This window comes from Ranitomeya variabilis, chromosome 5 (genome assembly GCF_051348905.1).
Source record: "Ranitomeya variabilis isolate aRanVar5 chromosome 5, aRanVar5.hap1, whole genome shotgun sequence".
Taxonomy (NCBI): Eukaryota; Metazoa; Chordata; class Amphibia; order Anura; family Dendrobatidae; genus Ranitomeya; species Ranitomeya variabilis.
The window spans coordinates 192,092,654-192,113,363 of record NC_135236.1 but is presented as its reverse complement, the minus strand read 5'-3'; the positions used below and the strand labels follow the sequence as shown (position 1 = coordinate 192,113,363).

At 47.4% G+C, this 20,710-nt stretch overlaps 1 protein-coding gene across 3 annotated transcripts in view; it reads left to right on the top strand.

Moving 5' to 3' along the window:
* Positions 1–945: 945 nt before the first annotated feature.
* Positions 946–20,710, top strand: part of GABPB1 (GA binding protein transcription factor subunit beta 1) — a 72,873-nt gene continuing 53,108 nt past the window's right edge. For 2 of the 3 annotated variants that reach the window (XR_013215654.1, XM_077263670.1), the window contains exons 1-2: positions 962–1,097; positions 19,352–19,459. Coding sequence is in view for 2 of the 3 variants with exons in the window: in XM_077263670.1 (XP_077119785.1) it covers positions 19,352–19,459 (108 nt within the window). In the remaining variant the exon portion in view is untranslated. Of the gene's footprint in view, positions 1,098–19,351; positions 19,460–20,710 lie in introns of all 3 variants that reach the window. The other variant, XM_077263669.1, reaches the window with a different exon arrangement.

The following is a 20,710-nucleotide window of genomic DNA, read 5'->3' as shown; positions in this document are numbered from 1 at the left end:
CGCAGGCGCTGGGCCTCTCTGACATTTCCGGCACCTGCGCACTGCAGTACTTTGCTCTACAGAATGCTGTAGATGCACCTGATGGCGGTGGCCGAAGCTTATAGATGAAAAATGAGGCGACAGATTTCCTTTAACTCAAAACTGAAAATACAGATTACATAACAACCACAAGACGGATTTCATCACCCAGGTATCATTGTAATCAGTATAACGGCGCCGACCTGACAGTGTAGGTTACTGAGCACAAGCCTGCTGACAGGTTCCCTAGCAGGACTATGTCCCAGAGGAAAAAAAAAAGCTAAATAGATATAAATATGAAAAGAAGTGTGTGTGTGTGTGTGTGTGTGTGTGTGTGTGTGTGTGTGTGTGTGTGTGTGTGTGTGTGTGTGTGTGTGTGTGTGTGTGTGTGTACATACACACACACACACATATTTCACACACTGTATTTTATATACCTCCTCAGCATTATTGCTCTGCCATTATATTGTATACATGCCCCACATACCACCTCCGTAACATGTTCGCACAGGTTGCAAAAATCTGCCATAAATGTTATCTTTTTCCTAAAACATCCCACAAACAATGATTTGGAATTCCCCCTTAGACTCTGTTCCCCCATAACAGGCTGCAGCCATGGGGAGCACACACTCGGGAGACCCCGTGCAGGACTCTGTCACCACAGAAGACCCCACACACATCCTGGTCTTTCACCGCGCATGCGCCTTCCTCCGGACCGCCTTACATCAGTATTCCTCCGCCGCCCGCTTTTTAGTAAATTAATCCTCGGCCTTTCCCTCTGCGCTGTGTGTAATCCCGTCACCGATTACCAGTCTCCACAAAATAACACGTTTAATAAACCAGAAAAAAGCAGGAACTAAAATCCAGCTCAGAGTATACTGATAGACGACGTGAGTGGTGGTGATGCGGCCCTATAGAGATCACTGTGCACATCCGCGCACAACGCGGGGACTTTTCTTCTGGGATTTTCGGCGCCGATGAGATTGCATTTGAAGTGACCCGGCTCGGTGAGCGAGAAGTCCTCAGCCGGGAGTTGAGCAGCCAGGAGCGGGGTGGGCGGCACAGCCACGGAGGGCACGGTAAGGACGGCCAGCGCATTTGTGCAGTTACCGAATCTTTTCCAGGTCAGTGTTGGGTGTCGGGCCCTACCGGATGTGGAAGTTGATCTCTTCTGTGGTAAAAAATAATTCAACTTCCCCCGGAACCCAGATCATCCGCACGATTTCCTGTTTATTGCGTTAAAGTCGGCAGGTTTCCGGGGACCCGGGGCCGTGCAGTGTCCATCCCGGGCTGCGGGGACTGCGCAGCGGGATCGGTACATGCGTGAGACCGGGCGGCGGGAATGAAGGCCGCGCTGCTCCCACCGGGACGGCCCCTCACATTGGGCGGGAAACCGCCCCGGCCGCGGAAGCGCTCGTACTCTGGTGCTCGGTGTACACGTGTAATAAAGCCGCACGTCATATGGCGCCATTGTCCGGTGATCGTGCGGGGAGGCCCCATTGTCCCAAGAAGACCGCGAGCCAGTGCATTATGTACCGTATACGGCTGTGTGCCCCGATGGCACGGTATTATGTACCGTATACGGCTGTGTGCCCCGATGGCACGGTATTATGTACCGTATACGGCTGTGTGCCCCGATGGCACGGTATTATATACCGTATACGGCTGTGTGCCACGATGGCACGGTATTATGTACCGTATACGGCTGTGTGCCCCGATGGCACGGTATTATGTACCGTATACGGCTGTGTGCCCCGATGGCATGGTATTATGTACCGTATACGGCTGTGTGCCCCGATGGCACGGTATTATGTACCGTATACGGCTGTGTGCCCCGATGGCACGGTATTATGTACCGTATACGGCTGTGTGCCCCGATGGCACGGTATTATGTACCGTATACGGCTGTGTGCTCCGATGGCACGGTATTATGTACCGTATACGGCTGTGTGCCCCGATGGCATGGTATTATGTACCGTATACGGCTGTGTGCCCCGATGGCACGGTATTATGTACCGTATACGGCTGTGTGCCCCGATGGCACGGTATTATGTACCGTATACGGCTGTGTGCCCCGATGGCATGGTATTATGTACCGTATACGGCTGTGTGCCCCGATGGCACGGTATTATGTACCGTATACGGCTGTGTGCCCCGATGGCACGGTATTATGTACCGTATACGGCTGTGTGCCCCGATGGCACGGTATTATGTACCGTATACGGCTGTGTGCCCCGATGGCACGGTATTATGTACCGTATACGGCTGTGTGCTCCGATGGCACGGTATTATGTACCGTATACGGCTGTGTGCCCCGATGGCACGGTATTATGTACCGTATACGGCTGTGTGCCCCGATGGCACGGTATTATGTACCGTATACCGCTGTGTGCCCCGATGGCACGGTATTATGTACCGTATACCGCTGTGTGCCCTGATGCCGCGGTATTGCATACCGCTGTGTGCCCCGATGCCGCGGTATTGCATACCGCTGTGTGCCCCGATGCCGCGGTATTGCATACCGCTGTGTGCCCCGATGCCGCGGTATTGCATACCGCTGTGTGCCCTGATGCCGCGGTATTGCATACCGCTGTGTGCCCTGATGCTGCGGTATTGCATACCGCTGTGTGCCCTGATGCCGCGGTATTGCATACCGCTGTGTGCCCTGATGCCGCGGTATTGCATACCGTTTACTACTGTGTGCTCTCTTTGCACAGAACTGAGTCATACATGAGCCTACTTGTCTCAAAAAGGAGGACAAATGTTTGTTTTAAAAAAAAATATGTACAAAAATCTTTGACACAATAATGAACATGCAAAAAGACAGATAAAACCATGCACTTTAAGGGACAGCAAACAAAGTGGTGGCGCTTAGTACAAAGTATAGCTCAATTCACAGTAACAAACTTAAGGTACCTTCACACTGAACAACTTAACAACGATAGCGATCCGTGACGTTGCAGCGTCCTGGATAGCGATATCATTGTGTTTGACACGCAGCAGTGATCAGGATCCTGCTGTGATATCGCTGGTCAGAGCTAGAAGTCCAGAACTTTATTTCGTCGCTGGATCTCCCGCTGACATCGCTGGATCGGTGTGTGTGACACCGATCCAGCGATGTCTTCACTGGTAACCAGGGTAAACATCGGGTTACCATTGTTAAGTAAAAAAAAAACACACTACATACTTACATTCCTGTCGCGTCCCTCAGCGTCCGCTTCCCTGCGTCCCCCAGTGTCAGCGCCGGCCGGCCGTAAAGCAGAGCACAGCGGTGACGTCACCGCTCTGCTTTCCGGCCAGCGCTTACACAGTGCAGGGAAGCTGAAGGCGAGGGACGCGACAGGAAGGAATGTAAGTATGTAGTGTTTTTTTTTTTTTACTTTTACAATGGTAACCAGGGTAAACATCGGGTTACTAAGTGCGGCCCTGCGCTTAGTAACCCGATGTTTACCCTGGTTACCCGGGGACTTTGGGGTCGCTGGAGAGCTGTCTGACAGCTCTCCAGCGACCAAACAGCGACGCTGCAGCGATCGGCATCGTTGTCTAGATCGCTGCAGCGTCGCTTAATGTGACGGTACCCTTAGTAATGGTAAAATGAGCGCTTGCTGGTTGAGCTCAGAGAGTCACATTACAATGCCCCCTGCTGTAAGCAAAAAGTGCCATCAGTCAATATACTATTCCTATGTCTATCTTAATGCCCAGGGTTGCATGGTTTGTGGTCAAGAGCCCAAGGTCCAAAACCAATCTGACATTACAATCCTCAAAGGTTCCCCAAATTAATTTGTGGCAGTACTCCCCCTTGAGGAAGCAGAGTCAAAGGATAGTGAAACGCGTGTCGGGGTTTGGGTGCTGGCGTTTTAGTACCGGGTAAGATGATTTTCTGACTGTGCATCAAATTAATTTGGGGAACCTTTGATGATTGTAATGTCAGATTGGTTTTGGACCTTGGGCTCTTGACCACAAACCATGCAACCCTGGGCATTAGTATAGACATAGGAATAGTATAATGACTGATGGCACTTTTTGCTTACAGCAGGGAGCACTGTTATGTGACTCTCTGAGCTCAACCATCAAGTCCTCATTTTACCATTACTAAGTTTGTTATTGTGAATTGAGCTATACTTTGTACTAAACGCCACCACTTTTTGTGGTGTCCTTTATAGCACATGGGTTTATGTCTTTTTGTACATATTAAAAAAACCAAAACATTTTTCCCCGTTTTTGAGATACTATGTTTTTGGAGTAATATGTAATCAATTGCGTCACTTTTGGTGCACTATCTAAATATGAGTCTGGGTTTTGTTGTAATGAGCCTACGTGTACAGTGATGGTATAGTGACATGCAACAACCTGCAAGAAGAAGAGGACAGCGGCCATATTCTCAGTAAAAAATAACAGACATAACATGTGAGATACTTTACTAAATGACGAGTTTTACCACATTGTGCAAAATGGCATCAAACAACAGGAGACATGTGTAGATAAAACTGGAATGACAATAATGGGGTCTTATCTGGTTTAGAAGAGAGAGTAAAACAGGACAGGATTTTCTACAGATCCACCAGTCAGCAAACTTGGAGAGTGGATGTAGAGCTGTACTGCTGAGAATCCAAATATACAGTAGGAGACCAGATACAGTATGGATGCAGTTTTATTTGTCAATGCGTTTCAAGGTACTCATGCCTCTTCATCAGAACAAACCACAATGATGGGGCCTATGGAGGGACTAAATACAAAAAAGAATGTAACGTGAATAAATTATTGTCTATCTCTGGCTCTTCTCAGAAGTTACTTGTAGCATAGGATATTGTCATAAGGTATAGGTATATGAGGGACATGAATCAAACCTGAAATAGCTTGTGAAAAGTATTTCTCCATAGTGAATCCAGATGCATATCTACGTGTTGTCGTCTGCCAAGATGACATCAGCCACAACACGTTTCAACAATTTGCCTTCGTCTGCAAGTGACCAGATGTGACATAACACTGCTGTGATGGCAGTATAGGGGCAATACATGCTACTGTAAGAAATCATCCAAATCCCACTTTCTAGGCTGACATGTCTCCTGTAGGCACACATAGGGAGAGATCTAGGAGAGCAGGGTGCGATCAGTCACCCAAGATGCATAATCCCTGTCCAGTTAACAAAACATGTTTTCTCTTAGAATGCTAAAAAAGTAGAAAAGCCGTGCAGCTGGAGTCTGATTTGTTCTACCAGTGGTTCAGGCATCATAAATCAGATGATAGGTTCCATTTAAAGGGAACTTGTCACCAGGTTTTTGCTATGTAGTCTGAAGAAGGCATGAGAAAGGGGTTAAACACAGATTTCAGGGATGCCTCTTTTGTTTGCTTACTATGATTGTTTTAGGTTGGTTTCACATTTGCGGATGAAGGGCTGCGTACGTCCTCCGTGAAGCTCCGCCCACCGCCACACCTGTCAGCTCCGCCTACGTCGGCGTGCGTACCCTATCTTTACCATTAGGTATGCAGGCCATGCCGATGTATTTGGATGCCTCCGCATGTGTCGATTTGACGGTGCGGCGACCGCACCAAATTGCAACTCATTGCGTTCGGCGCAGGTCGCCGCACTGTCAAAACGAAGTATGTGGAGGCATCCGCATACATCGGCATGGCCTGCTTACCTAATGGTAAAGAAAGGGTACGCATGCCAACGTAGGTGGAGCTGATCGGAGGGTGTGGCGGTGGGCGGAGCTTCACTGAGGACGTACGCAGCACCTCATCCGCAAATGTGAAACCAGCCTTAACACTAGGAGCTTATCACCTGTGATAGGCACCTCACTGTCTATGGACATTGTGTATATACAGAGCAATCTATGGGTGGGGTTAGCTGTTTGTGTGGGTGGGGGTCAGCTTCCTCAACTCTGCTTCATTCTAAATGTAAAAGTCTTGGTTGTGTCTGAACGGCTGCACCCAGTAATCAAAGTGATACATAGTTTATTATAAAAATAAAGATTATTATGGTTGGATTCAGCTTTTCTTTGCCTACACTCTTAGATAAGTGTGGCATAGGAATAACTTGGTGTATAGTTGGCTATAAATTGAAGTGCTAACAGGAACTTATAAAAAATAAATTTATATTAATATATAATCATTAAAGGAAACCTGTCACCCCCCCCCCCCCCCCCTTCCCAGTCGTTTCAAACTAAAAGAGCCACCTTGTGCAGCAGTAATGCTGCATTCTGACAAGGTGGCTCTTTTAGTTCTGGGTGCTGTAACTAGAGAAATAATCAGTTTTATAATTTGTCCGAAATACCTGCTCCTCAGTCAAGTAGGCCGGCGTTTCCCCCCTGCTTCAGACAGCACACTGCTGTCACTCACATCTTCTTGGTGCTGGGCGCCGCCTCTTCATCACCGCTGTTTTCAAAAGTAGCCGGCGCCTGCGCTCTTATGCCCTGCCTGCTGCAGGCGCAGTGAGCGCTGGCCGTCTTTCCTCATATGCAGCCCAGCTGACTGCGCCTGCGCGGCCGCCCTGCCTGTGAATCCCAGCCCCGCAATGTGAATAAATCATAAGTCTCTGCGGGGCTGGGAATCACAAGCAGGGCGGCCGCGCAGTCAGCTGGACTGCATATGAGGAAAGACGGGCAGCGCTCACTGCGCCTGCACCAGGCAGGGGATAAGAGCGCAGGCTACTTTTGAAACCTAGCGGATAGGTTAATATATTATAATCCTTGCTAGAAGATCCTAAAGCAGTTATGTATCATGAGCAATGGTATAGCTAACAAAAATGACTGAAAATGTTAGTGCTAGTAGTGCAGCGTTACGGAATAGTCACTATTAGTGATGAGCGAGTATACTCGTTGCCCGGGTGACCTCTGAGTATTTGTTATTGCTCGGAGATATAGTTTTCATCGCCTTAGTTGCATGATTTACGGCTTCCAGATACGCTGAATACATGTGAGGAATGCCTGTTTGTTAGGGAATTCCCACATGTATTCAGCGTATCTGGAAGCCGTAAATCATGCAACTAAGGCGATGAAAACTATATCTCCGAGCAATAACAAATACTGAGAGGTCACCCGAGCAACGAGTATAGTCGCTCATCACTAGTAACAAAGTGACTTAAGGATAACAAAGTCAATGTTTAGGAGTGGCCAGCACAAAGTTCTGATCTCAATCCTATTGAAAATGTATGGGCAAAGCTGAAAAGGTCGGTGCGAGTAAGACGACCTACATACCTGGATCAGTTGCACCAGTCTTGTCAGGAGGAATGGGCTGAAATTCCGACCAACTATTGTGAGAAGCTTGCGGAAGGATATCCCAAATGTTTGACCCAAGTCATTTAGTTTAAGGGCAATGGTACCAAATGCTAATGAAATGTCTGTAAACTTTTGACTTTGCAGTAAGTAATAAAAATGCCTTAAAGGGAAGGTGCCACCAGTTTTCTTGTAGTTTGTTTTTTTGTGAAATTAAGCTTAAAATAGTAAATAAAATGTATTAATGCAATGTTTGCACTGCTTGCAAACATTTTTATATGAAAAATATTATATATTTTTTTACAAATATATATATTGACCACTAGGGGGAGCATTTTCCGTTTTAGACCTCAAGCAGCTATAGTGAGACTTACCAGCTTTACTGTTAGCTGGAAAATCTGGGCAGTAACTGCTGACATCAGCATTTCCCTCCCCTTTTGGGTGGTCTAATATCCCTGGGGCAGAATGAAGAGCAGCATCACAGGGCAGAGCCATTTTGTGTGTGACTGCCCGGTGATCTGCTATCACCAGCAGTTACTGCATCAGAAGCACAGTTTATGTGGTGTGTATGGAGCAGCATTGTCTGTGCAGAGCTGTCTGTGACTCATCCCTCAGTAAGATAAGAAGGAGCTCCAGGTCTGCAGTGAATGGCCAGGCATTGTGGAGGGAGGGGAGAGATACATTGTATGGCAGAGAGAGGTGTCAGGTGTCACCTCTCTCTGCAGGCTGGGAATGAGGGTCTGTGTGTGAGGGGGGGAGGCGGAGACACAGCAGGAGAAGCACACAGGGCAGCATGTGAGGGGCAGAGGATGTCTGCCCAGTGCCTGGAGTACAGAGGGGCAGTGCACTTCTCTCCTGTGATAGAGAGTAAGTGGAGCTTGGCAGAGAGCACTGGGCTATAGTAAAATGGCTGCTAGTCACACCTACAGCAGTGAGTTGTGCAGCCCACAGAGGCGTGCCCAGCTCACTGCTAACACCTCTCCAATGTTAAAGATAGGGTCAGCGCCGGTCTATTATCTCCTATGTCCATGGGGTGCTGTAAAATGACACTGCTAGTGCCCTGCTACTGCTGCAAAACCAAGATGTCAGCCCCCAGTTCCTTCTTTAAACACATATAACACACAAAATCTGTTTCACATGCATTTAAAACTTGGTTATAGCAGCATGTTATGCTACATTACAGTGATTTATTAATGATCTACAAACGCGGTACCTTACCTTTAAAACATTCACTCTGTCATTATTCTGGTATTTGGCAAATATTAATAATTATGGTAATCCTAAAACGGGAAAGGTTAACCCCTCCACCCCCGGCGCTTCTTTCAGTTTTGCATTTTCATTTTTCGCTCCTCTTCTTCCCAGAGCCATAACTTTTTTTGTATTTTTCCGTCAATATGGCCATGTGAAGGCTTGTTTTTTGCCGGACGAGTTGTACTTTTGAACGACACCATTGGTTTTACCATGCCATGTACTAGAAAATGGGAAAAAATTCCAAGTGCAGTGAAATTGCAAAAAAAAGTGCAGTCTCAGGGTATGTGCCCAAGTTGCGGATTCTGCTGCGGATTTGGAAAATCCGCAGTGCAAAACCACTGCGGTTTTCACTGCGGATTTTCTCGCGGTTTCTTCTGTGGATTCCTCTGCGGGTTTTCAACTGCACTTTCCTAATGTTGCTGGTTGAAAACCGCTGCGGAATCCGCACAAAGAATTGACATGCTGCTTAAAATAATCCGCTGCGTTTCCGCGCGGATTTTTCCGCAGCATGTGCACAGCGGTTTATTTTTCCCATAGGTTTACATGGTACTGTAAACTTTGGGAAAACTGCTGCGGATCCGCAGCAAAATCCGCAGCGTGTGCACATACCCTCACACTTGTTTTTTGTTTGGCTTTTTTATTATGTTTACTAAATGCTAAAACTGACCTCTCCAGGTCATTCCGAGTTCATACATGTAGGATAGCTGCGGAGACACCATCACGTGTTTCTCAACGCAAGCAGTGAATAGCCAGACCTTTCCCCGGGAAGGAACAACCACGGGAAGGGCAGCATCCAATAAAGGAAAATATCCAATACAGGAAAACCACCTATGCCAAGCATGGTATCCATCCACAGACAGCTGTTTCGGGGTGTTTGCCCCTCATCAGTGTGGAGTAGGAATCTGGCTATTAGGAGCAGTGCCTAGTAAAAGGCTGTGAAGGAACAGATGATTGGCCTCGGGGAGACCAAAACATCCAACACCGCGGAGACACCATCATGTGTTTCTCAACGCAGTGATCCAGAACACTACCCCCATCCCTTATGGGAAATATGCAAATGCATTGTGATTTCGGGTTGGGTGAGGGCTTATATTTTGCATGCCGAGCTGACTTTTTTATTTATACCATTTTGGTGCATATACGATCTTTTGATCGCCCGTTATTGTATTTTAATGCAATGTGGCGACCAAAAAAACATACTTTTGGCGTTTTTTTTCCTCGCTACGACGTTTAACAATCAGGTTAATCCTTTTTTTTATTGATAGATCGGGCGATTCTGAACGCGGTGATACCAAATATGTGTAGCTTTTATTTTATTTTGAATAGGGCGAAAGGGGGATGATTTGAACTTTTTACTTTTTAAAAAAAATATTTTTTAAAAACATTTGTTTTTACTTTTGACATGCTTCAATGGCCCGATCGGCTCTGCTACATAGAGGCGATGGTCAGATCACCTCTATGTAGTAGAATTGCTGACTTGTTATGAGCGGAGACCACTGGGTAGCGCTCACAGTAATCCAGCACTGACAACCATAGAGGTCTCCAGGAGACCTTGGGTTGTCATGCCGACACATCTGTGACCCGCGATCACGTGAAGCAGGTCACCGGTGTGCGTATTTCTGGCGTGATTGCCGGAAGCGCCATTTAAATGCTGTCAGCATTTGACTGGCATTTACCTGGTTAATAGCTGCAGGTGGATCACAATTCCACCCACGGCTCTTGCGGGCACATGTCAGCTGTTCAAAACAGCTGACATGTCCCAGGAGAGATGTTGGCTCACCGCCAGAGCCCACATCAAAGGGAGGGATACCGACATCTTTGTACTATTACGCTCGATGTCGGTAAGGGGTTAAGCATATGTGCGCACATTGAGTATTTGCTTGCAGAAATTTCTGCAAGGTTTCTGCATCTCTTGGCAGCAAAAAGCTGTGGAAAAGTCTGGCCTGTTTTTTTTTTTTTTTTTTCCCAGGCGCTTTTTCTATGCCTTTTTTTTCTGTGCATTCAATAGGTCGAAGAACGCACAAAGAATTGACTTGCTGCGGATTTAAACGCACAACGAATCCTGAAAGGAAAAATACTGATCATGTGTACAGCACTGCAGGATTCTCATTGACTTTGCTGGCATGAGGATTCCCTTTCATTTTTTGGCCAATTCCGCAAGGAAAAAGCGCATCAAAAGCGCACACAGCCTTATTTTGATTTCTCCAAAAAGGGTTAGTTTTTGATGTGACTTTTAACCAAAAATCCGGCATGTTTGTATGATTTCTGGATCAGTCATGCGGTGCAGTGTCGCACAAATTAGCGGCAGTGTTGTACAACCTAGCCGCCATGTAGTCCAGGCTTTGCATTTACGGTGTCCTTAAGGAGAATTCCCTACATCTCTGTATGGGCATATAGTGACATACCCATACCCCATACATTACCCATACGCTGCCATGTTAAAGGGAACCTGTCACCCCCAAAATCAAAGATGAGCTAAGCCCACCAGCATCAGGGGCTTATCTACAGCATTCCTGTGCAATTTTCTAAACCAGCAGAGTGAAAGCCAGCGACTGGGGGCCGATGTTTATAGCCTAGGAAGGGGGTAATACCCATGGAACTTCCCAGGCTATTAATATCAGCCCACAGTTGTATACTTAGCCTTTACTGGCTATTAAAATAGGGGGACCCCCCAAAAAAATGATGGGGGGTCCCCCCATAATTAATAATCAGCAAAGGCTATGCAGACAGCTGTGGGCTGATATTAATAGCCTAGGAAGGGACCATGGATATTGCAGCTGCCCCCCGGCTCCAAACACCAGCTCACAGCCACCCCAGAAATGGCGCATCTCTAAAATGCATCAATTCCGGCACTTAAGGTACCTTCACACTGAACAACTTAACAACGATAGCGATCCATGACGTTGCAGCGTCCTGGATAGCGATATCGTTGTGTTTGACACGCAGCAGCGTGGAAGGCCAGCACCTTATTTCGTCGCTGGATCACCCGCTGACATCGCTGAGTCGGCGTGTGTGATGCCGATTCAGCGATGTCTTCACTGGTAACCAGGGTAAACATCGGGTTACTAAGCGCAGGGCCGTGCTTAGTAACCCGATGTTTACCCTGGTTACCAGTGTAAATGTAAAAAAACCCAAACACTACATACTTACATTCCGGTGTCTGTCGCGTCCCCCGGCGTCCGCTTCCCTGTACTGTGTCAGCGCCGGCCGGCCGTAAAGCAGAGCACAGCGGTGACGTCACCGCTCTGCTTTACGGCCGGCGCTTACACAGTGCAGGGAAACACACACGCCGGGGAACGCGACAGACACCGTAATGTAAGTATGTAGTGTTTGGTTTTTTTTACATTTACACTGGTAACCAGGGTAAACATCGGGTTACTAAGCGCGGCCCTGCGCTTAGTAACCCGATGTTTACCCTGGTTACCCGGGGACTTCGGCATCGTTGGTCGCTGGAGAGCTGTCTGTGTGACAGCTCTCCAGCAACCACACAATGACGAAACAGCGACGCTGCAGCGATCGGCATCGTTGTCTATATCGCTGCAGCGTCGCTTAATGTGACGGTACCTTTAGCCTCTCTCTTCCCACTTGCCCTGTAGCGGTGACAAGTGGGGTAATAGTTGGGGGGGTAATGTCACCTTTGTATTGTAAGGTGACACCAAGCCCAGCTTAGTATTGGAGAGGTGTTAATAAGGCACCTATCCATTACTAATCCTATAGTTGTTACATGTTAAATAAAGACACAGCCAGAATAAAGTCTTTTAATGAAATAAAACACCACACAGTTTCCCATCTTTATCATACAGCTAATCCATGCGACGCCCTCGTTCTGCAAAAAAAAAGTAAAATAAACCAACGCAAATATTCCCTGTTCCGATGTAGTCCTTAATAACGAGTGTCCCACGATGAGTCCAGCTCTGCTACATCTGGATGCCTGACATCCAGATGCAGCAGAGCATGTAGATGACCACCGGAGATAATTTTCTGGCGGTCACCTGCACTGCAGTTCTCACGATCAGGTGACCGTGAGAACCATCCTAGTGACCCGAGGTAACCACGGTGGTCACGTGCACAGCAGTTCTCGCGGAGAACTGAGTCATCGCGAGAACTGCAGTGGACGCAGACTTCCGGCAGTGTTAATGTAAGACATTATTTAAAGGGAACCTGTCACCCCGTTTTTTGAAGATGAGCTAAAAATAGCATTAAATAGGGGCAGAGCTGGGCGTTACATTAGTGTCTTTGTGTGCCTTTATTACCCACCTATGCTGCCGAAATACCTTTGTAAAGTCGCCGTTTTCTGCTGTCACTCACGCTGGTCTGGTCCTATGGGCGTGGTGACAGAGCTGTTTCTCCCCCAGAATCCTGCTCATCATTACGTTGGTGGCGTAGTGGTGTGCTCATGTCCAAAAGGCTAATCCACTGCCCAGGTGATGAAAACCAGCGCGATCTGCGCTATTCAGCCGTTTACCGGTGGGCGCGGCCATCTTTCTGTGGCCGCGCGTGCGCAGATGGAGCGCTCTGCTGCCCGGGGCTTCAGGAAAATGGCCGCCGCGATCTCCATCTGCGCACGCGCGGAATCCCGCGGCCATTTTCCTGAAGCACCGGGCAGCAGAGCGCTCCATCTGCGCACGCGCGGCCACAGAAAGATGGCCGCGCCCACCTGTAAACGGCTGAATAGCGCAGATCGCGCTGGTTTTCATCACCTGGGCAGTGGATTAGCCTTTTGGACATGCGCACACCACTACGCCACCAACGTAATGATGAGCAGGATTCTGGGGGAGAAACAGCGCTGTCACCACGCCCATAGGACCAGACCAGCGTGAGTGACAGCAGAAAACGGCGACTTTACAAAGGTATTTCGGCAGCATAGGTGGGTAATAAAGGCACACAAAAGACACTAATGTAACGCCCAGCTCTGCGCCTATTTAACGCTATTTTCCCTTCCCCCATGACGGCACACCTGAGAGAGGGGATCCGCCCAGTCAGGACAGGAACCCTACTGAAAATAAAAGGGCGGTACCTCTCCCTCGCTTCAGTTGGGTTTCCTGTCCTGACAGGGACCCTTGTGCTGAACACGGCGGTTCGACTTACCCAGGTCCCGTCCCGGCGTGGAAGAACAGGCAGCGCCTGTGCGTCGGAGGTTCGGGTCCTGGAGGCGCCGTCCGCAGGTCCCCCCGGGTCACTGCGTCCGTGCGGGCGTTGTGCAGCATGGTTGGAGGACCGGGTTCCTTCCATGGCTGCCACGCCGCCCACCCCTCTCTGCCGGCGCGGCGGCCGCTTCCGGGTCGCTCTTCTGACGTCGCACGTCAGGCCCGCTGTGAATGGGCGTGCCCGTGTGACGTCGGAGGCAGGCGCCGGATCCAAGATGGCGGCGCCCATGAAGAAAACGCCGGCCGGTGAATGAAGACTCCGGCGGCATGGCAGAGAGGGGGAGGGATCACTATTGGGCACCGGAGAGGCGGGGAGTGCAGTGGTCGCCCCATAAAAGGGTGCTGGACCACAGAAGACGCGCTCATGTCCAAAAACTTCGCCATGGAGGTAGGACAACAAGAGCAGCTGCAGCAGTCTTCTTCACAGCAGCAGCAGCCGGAGCTCTCACCAGATGCCTTGCCGAGCCACCAACATACCAGGAGCAGCCGCTCAAGTGGTAAAAACAGTGGTCGTTCCGTCCGGCAAGATTCGTCAACGTCCAGGAGGGACGCTTCACGTGCATCTGTCCAGCCTCAAAAATCGGTACCCTTGATTGTCGGCGGTGGTGAGTGATCTACGTGAATGTATCCCTTATGGTAACAGGGTCCATTTTTCTGTTTTGATCACTAGGGGTCCAGGAAAGCTACCGGTAAAACAAAGAACCGAGAGTGTGCCCTTTGTAAAAACCCGCTCGCAGTGCAGTATCGGAAGGATCTCTGTGCTGACTGCATAAATAAGACTATTCAAGAAGAAACCCCTAATTTCACCACTAGCCTTAAAGCCATAATACAGGCTGAAATAAAAGACTCCTTAAAATTGGCCCTTAGCGAACCAAGAGGGGGAAGCCGTAGGGCGTCTACAGAGTCGGATACCTCTCAGAGACAAGGGAGTCATAAAACATCCCGATCTCCCTCTACTTCCCCAGCCTCGGTCCACTCTTCAGATTCCTCCTCGGACAGTGATTCAGGAGGTCGTCCGTGCCTTCCCACGGAGGACGTGGACAAATTAGTCAAAGCAGTTAGGTCTGCAATGGGCCTTAAAGAGGAGAAGACACCTAGGTCACTAGAGGATGTCATGTTTGGTGGCTTAGAAGAGAGGAGGAAACGCACGTTTCCAGTTAATGCAAAAATAAAAGCATTAATTGAGAAAGAGTGGAAAAGACCTGAAAAAATGGGTTCTTTGCCCTCTTCATCTAAAAGGAGATATCCCTTTGAAAATAAAGACTCTGAACCTTGGGAAAAGATCCCCAAAATTGACGGAGCGGTAGCCAAATGCTTAAAAAAATCATCCCTTCCATTAGAAGACTCGGGTGTTCTTAAAGACCCGCTTGACAAAAAAGCAGATGGTTTTCTCAGACATATCTGGGAAGCCTCAGCGGGGGGCCTGAAGCCAGCAATCGCTGGAACTTGTACGGCCCGCGCTCTGATGGTCTGGCTACAGCAGATAGAGGATCAGCTAAGGGACAAGGTACCCAGATCCGACATCCTTGCCAATATATCCTTGGTGCAAGGGGCAGCAGCCTTTTTAGCAGACTCTTCTGCGGATTCCGCAAGACTAACGGCCAGAGCAGCGAGCTTGTCTAATGCGGCAAGAAGAGCCCTCAGGCTCAAAGGTTGTCCGGGGGATTTACCATCTAAACACAAGCTGTGCTCCATCCCATGTGATGGCCAACTCCTCTTTGGGAAAAAACTTGAAGAAATCCTGGAACATGCAGGAGATAAAAAGAAAGGCTTTCCCAATATCCCTAAAGAGTCCAAAAAACCCTTTTTTCGGAGGAGAAGATTTAATAGAGGTCGCCCCCCAGGAGAAAGAAAAAACTGGGACTTTAGGGATAAGAGAGGCTCAGGCTACATGTTCAAAGGGCCCTCTACATCGGCAAAGAAATCCCCCCAATGACATTACGCCAGAAGTGGGAGGAAGACTCTCCCTCTTCTTTCCGGCCTGGGTAAACATCTCCCCCAGTACCTGGGTCATAAATATAATCAGAGACGGCCTCAAAATAAAATTCACCTGTCCACCCAGACGAAACTTTATTATAACTCCCCGAAGAAAGTCCCAGCAGGAACAATCTGCCCTAGAAGCCGAAGTCCTGGGACTTATCCACAAAAAGGTTCTTCTGGAGGTTCCGGTTCAGGAGGAGGGAGACGGGTTTTACTCCCCCCTCTTCTTAATCCAAAAACCGGATGGTTCTTGGAGAACTATTATAAACTTAAAAAAACTCAACCAATCCATAGAGAACTACTCTTTCAAGATGGAGTCTATAAATACGACCATAAAACTCCTTTTCCAACACTGCTTCATGGCAGTAATAGACTTGAAAGATGCGTATTATCATATACCAATGCATCCGGAATATCAGAAATACTTGAGAGTAGCTCTCTATGTCCAGAACCAGATGAAACATTATCAATACACAGCCCTTCCGTTCGGTCTGTCTACAGCTCCCAGGGTGTTCACCAAGGTGATGGTGGAAGTAATGTCATACCTCCGGTCCCGGGATGTAGTCATTGTCCCATATCTGGACGATTTCCTGGTAATAGGAAGATCAGAGTCCCACTGCACTCATCAAGTATCAGTGGTAACATCAACTCTAAGGGAGCTGGGTTGGATAATAAATATCCCCAAGTCCAGACTGCTGCCAGTAAAATTACAGTCCTTCCTGGGGTTAATACTGGACTCCGAACGTCAGCTCTGCCTTCTTCCAGAAAACAAGGTAGACAAAATAATAAATCTGACCGGTACAGCAATACGCCAGCCGACAATGACTCTGAGAAAGGCAATGTCCCTTCTAGGCTCGTTAACATCGTGTATTCCGGCAGTAGAATGGGCACAATTCCACCTAAGACAACTACAGTGGGAAGTTCTCTCAGCCCAAAGACTGCTAAAAGGGCATTTAGAAGGAAATCTATGTCTCTCCCTGGGCGTAAGGGATTCCCTAGTTTGGTGGACTGTGAGAAACCACCTGACAATGGGGGTCCGGTGGCAAAATCCGGTCATAGACATTATCACGACCGACGCAAGCGGTACAGGTTGGGGGGCTCACCTGAGGTCTCACTCTGTACAAGGGACCTGGTCCATACGAGAAAAGAACTATGGATCAAACGAAAAAGAGCTGTGGGCAGTGGAGAAATCCCTAAGACATTTTCTTCCTTTACTCCGGGGTCGCCATACTCGAATCCTGACGGACAATCGAGCAGTGGTGGCGTATGTCAATCATCAGGGGGGAACGAGGTCCAAAGGCCTCATGCAGGCATCAAAACATACTCTTTCAACTAGCAGAACAACACCTGTCATCTCTGTCGGCATTGCACATCAAAGGCACAGAAAACACTCAAGCGGACTTCCTGAGTCGCAGAGGCTTAAGGCAGGGGGAATGGTCATTAAACCCCCAGATATTTCAACAAATAGTCCAAGCCTGGGGCACACCAGAGATAGACTTGTTCGCCAACTCCCACAACAGAAAAGTCAGGAGGTTCTGCTCCTTGAATCCGAGAGAACATCCCTTCGCAGTAGATGCCCTACTGATACCTTGGAAGTTTTCTCTGGCCTACGCATTCCCCCCGATAGTGATGATTCCAGCTGTGATCCGGAAGATCAGAGAGGATCAGGCGAATATCATCTTCATAGCTCCTTTTTGGCCAAGGAGACCTTGGTTCTCCCTTCTAAGGCAGATGTCGGTAACAGACCCATGGATCCTGCCAGAGGTTCCGGACCTGCTAACCCAGGGCCCAGTGACCCACTCTCAGGTGAAGGGCTTCCATCTCGCAGCCTGGAATTTGAGAGGGCGTTACTAAGTCGCCAAGGATTCTCTCCAGGGTTAGTCTCCACCCTGTTGAAAAGCAGAAAACCCATAACCTCTAGAATCTATGGTAGGACATGGAAAAAATTTCTCGACTTCCTGGGGGAACCATTGGGGGAGGTGGCTCCAATAGGTCCTATCCTAGAGTTTCTGCAAGCAGGATTACATCTTGGGTTAGCAACCAGCACCCTTAAAGTTCAGGTTTCTGCCTTGGGGGCCCTATATAATTGTAATCTTGCCTCAAATAAATGGGTCTCACGATTCATAAAATCTTGTAGTAGATCTCGGCCAGTTATTATCCCAAAAATCCCTCCTTGGGATCTAAATTTGGTCTTAGAAGCCCTGACTAAACAGCCCTTTGAGCCTTTGCAGGAGTTATCACCTAAGTTACTTACCCTTAAAACAGTTTTACTAGTAGCCTTAACATCGGCACGTAGGGTAAGTGATTTACAGGCCCTGTCAATATGCCCTCCTTATACTCAGGTTTTTGATGACAGGATTGTTCTAAGACCAGACCCGGCTTATCTCCCCAAGGTGGTTCAAAAGTTCCATAGGAGTCAGGAGATTACTTTACCATCTTTCTGTAGTAATCCTAAAAATCCAGGGGAACAAAGGTTCCACATGTTAGATGTGAGAAGATCTATGTTACAATACATGTCTGTGACTAATCAGTGGAGGAAAGACCAAACCCTATTCGTAGCCTTTCAGGGTAGCAAAAGAGGGTGCGGGGTAGCTAAAAGTACCATTGCTAGATGGATCAGGGAGGCCATTAGTTTATCCTATTCTGCAAGTGGCACTCCGGTTCCTGACGGCATCAAGGCTCACTCCACCAGAGCCGTGGCTACCTCCTGGGCAGAGAAAGCTGAGGTATCAATTGACCAAATTTGCAAGGCCGCTACCTGGTCCTCACCCTCAACTTTTTTCAAACACTACCGGCTAGACCTTTCCTCCTCTGCTGACCTAACCTTTGGTAGAAGGGTGCTCCAAGCGGTGGTCCCTCCCTAAGGTTTCATTCTACAAAATTCTCTCAGGTGTGCCGTCATGGGGGAAGGGAAAACACCAAGGTTACTTACGGGTAGCCGGTTTTTCCGGAGCCCATGACGGCACCCGTATATTCCCCCCCTTTTTTTCACCCTTTCGGTGTGCACTATTGTTTTGGGTGTGTTTATTTAATATAATGTGGTGTTGGATTGCCATGTATACTAACCAGGGGGGCCTCTCATGCTCTGAAAACCAACTGAAGCGAGGGAGAGGTACCGCCCTTTTATTTTCAGTAGGGTTCCTGTCCTGACTGGGCGGATCCCCTCTCTCAGGTGTGCCGTCATGGGCTCCGGAAAAACCGGCTACCCGTAAGTAACCTTGGTGTTTTTAGCTCATCTTCAAAAAACGGGGTGACAGGTTCCCTTTAAATTAGTTCGTATGCGTAGTAAGCTAATAATTAAATTAAGTTTTACCGCATCTAATGATAGTCAATGGGAAATTTATGCAGCGTTTACTGACCGTGGAAACATAGCCTGAGTGTCCACTTCTGTGTTCGCTCTGTTGGCACCATTATAGTCTATGGCCCCGTCGACTCATACGCCCAAATCCAGTTTTGTGCGCCACTGAGCTTGATGCCTGAGCACAGTGTGAAAGCGCCCTTTATTAGTTTTCACCAATAGAGACAGAGCTAAAATAGATGGGCCATGGTATATGGCCTTTGTTCTGTTATTGTCTGTAGGCATTTATGTTGACTCTCCCCCTGACATGAAATTAAACGTTTCTATATATTTTCTGTATCTCCATGTAAAATAGTATACACTGTTAAACAATGGAAAATTGTGCTAACCAATTGTTTCATTTAAAGACTTCACAAATTATTATTTTTTATTATTTTTTTTAGATGTCCTTGGTTGATTTGGGAAAAAAACTTTTAGAGGCAGCTCGAGCTGGTCAAGATGATGAAGTTCGGATATTAATGGCAAATGGAGCTCCTTTTACTACAGATTGGGTAAATAGTCTAACATTGATATTTATTACATCATTTGTATTATCCTAATGCTTGCCATTGTTAGTATTTTTATTGTATTAAAAATAGAAAATATTTTTTTTTTCTTAAATATGGGTCCCTTTGTGTGCAATCAAACTATCACCTGGTCTGTCATTGTATACTGTATACTCCTTTTCTGAAAGGCCACAGAAGCTACAACACCATTAACAAGATGCAAAGAAACACCACTAACCAAAACAGCACCATGAAGACCTAGGAGATCTCCCAAAAAGTCAGGGACAAAGTTGTTGAGCAGTACAAGTCAGGGTTGGGTTAAAAAAATCACAATCCCTGATGATGATTTCCCGGAGCACCATCAAATCCATTCTCATCATGGAAAGAACATGGTACCACAATAAACCTGCCAAGAGAGGGCCACCCACCAAAACTCTCAGCCCGGGCAAGGAGGGCATTAATCAGTGAGGCAGCACAGAGACCAAAGGTAACCCTGAAGGAGTTGCAGAGACTGGGGTATCTGTCTATATGAACACAATAAGCCATACACTCCATAGAGGTGGTCTTGAAGAGTGGGCAGGAAAAATCCTTTATTTACACACAAAAATTGTAAGGTTCATTTTGAGTTTGCCCAAAGATTTACGTCAGAATCCCTAAATGTATGGAGGAAGGTGCTGTAATCAGATGAGACCAATATCAATTTTTTTGGCCACCAAGGTAAGCAATATTTGAAAAAATCTCCAGATCAACATTTTTGTATATTGTGAATATACAGTATATGCCAACGTAGTGACTGTAAGATAATTAAAAAAGGAGAGGATAGAGTCCATGCTAAAAACATGTTTTATTAAAATAATTAATTTGTATACAAGCACATAAATAATGGGCAAGATACGGGGTGAAACAGTAAAGGGAGCCAGAGGTGCTATTTGTATTGTATGACCAAGGGTTAGTGCATGCAAAACAATCAATTAGAAGCATATATAGTAACCATCCTCTACGAATAATCAAGTTAGTAATATACATGGTATATGTGTGCACCTGTACCCGCAAATCTTCAGTACAGTGCTAGTAGGTAATGGATGTTTAGTAGTCTATATGTTTTAGATATGTATTGTGTAACAGCACATCCAATTGGCCCCTGCACTGAAAACAAACTCTGTAACATGCACTGTACCACCCATGGCATGTATATGCGTATATTTTAAGTAAAGGATGGTAACAAAGAGAAAGCATACATCAAATGCAGCAGTAATT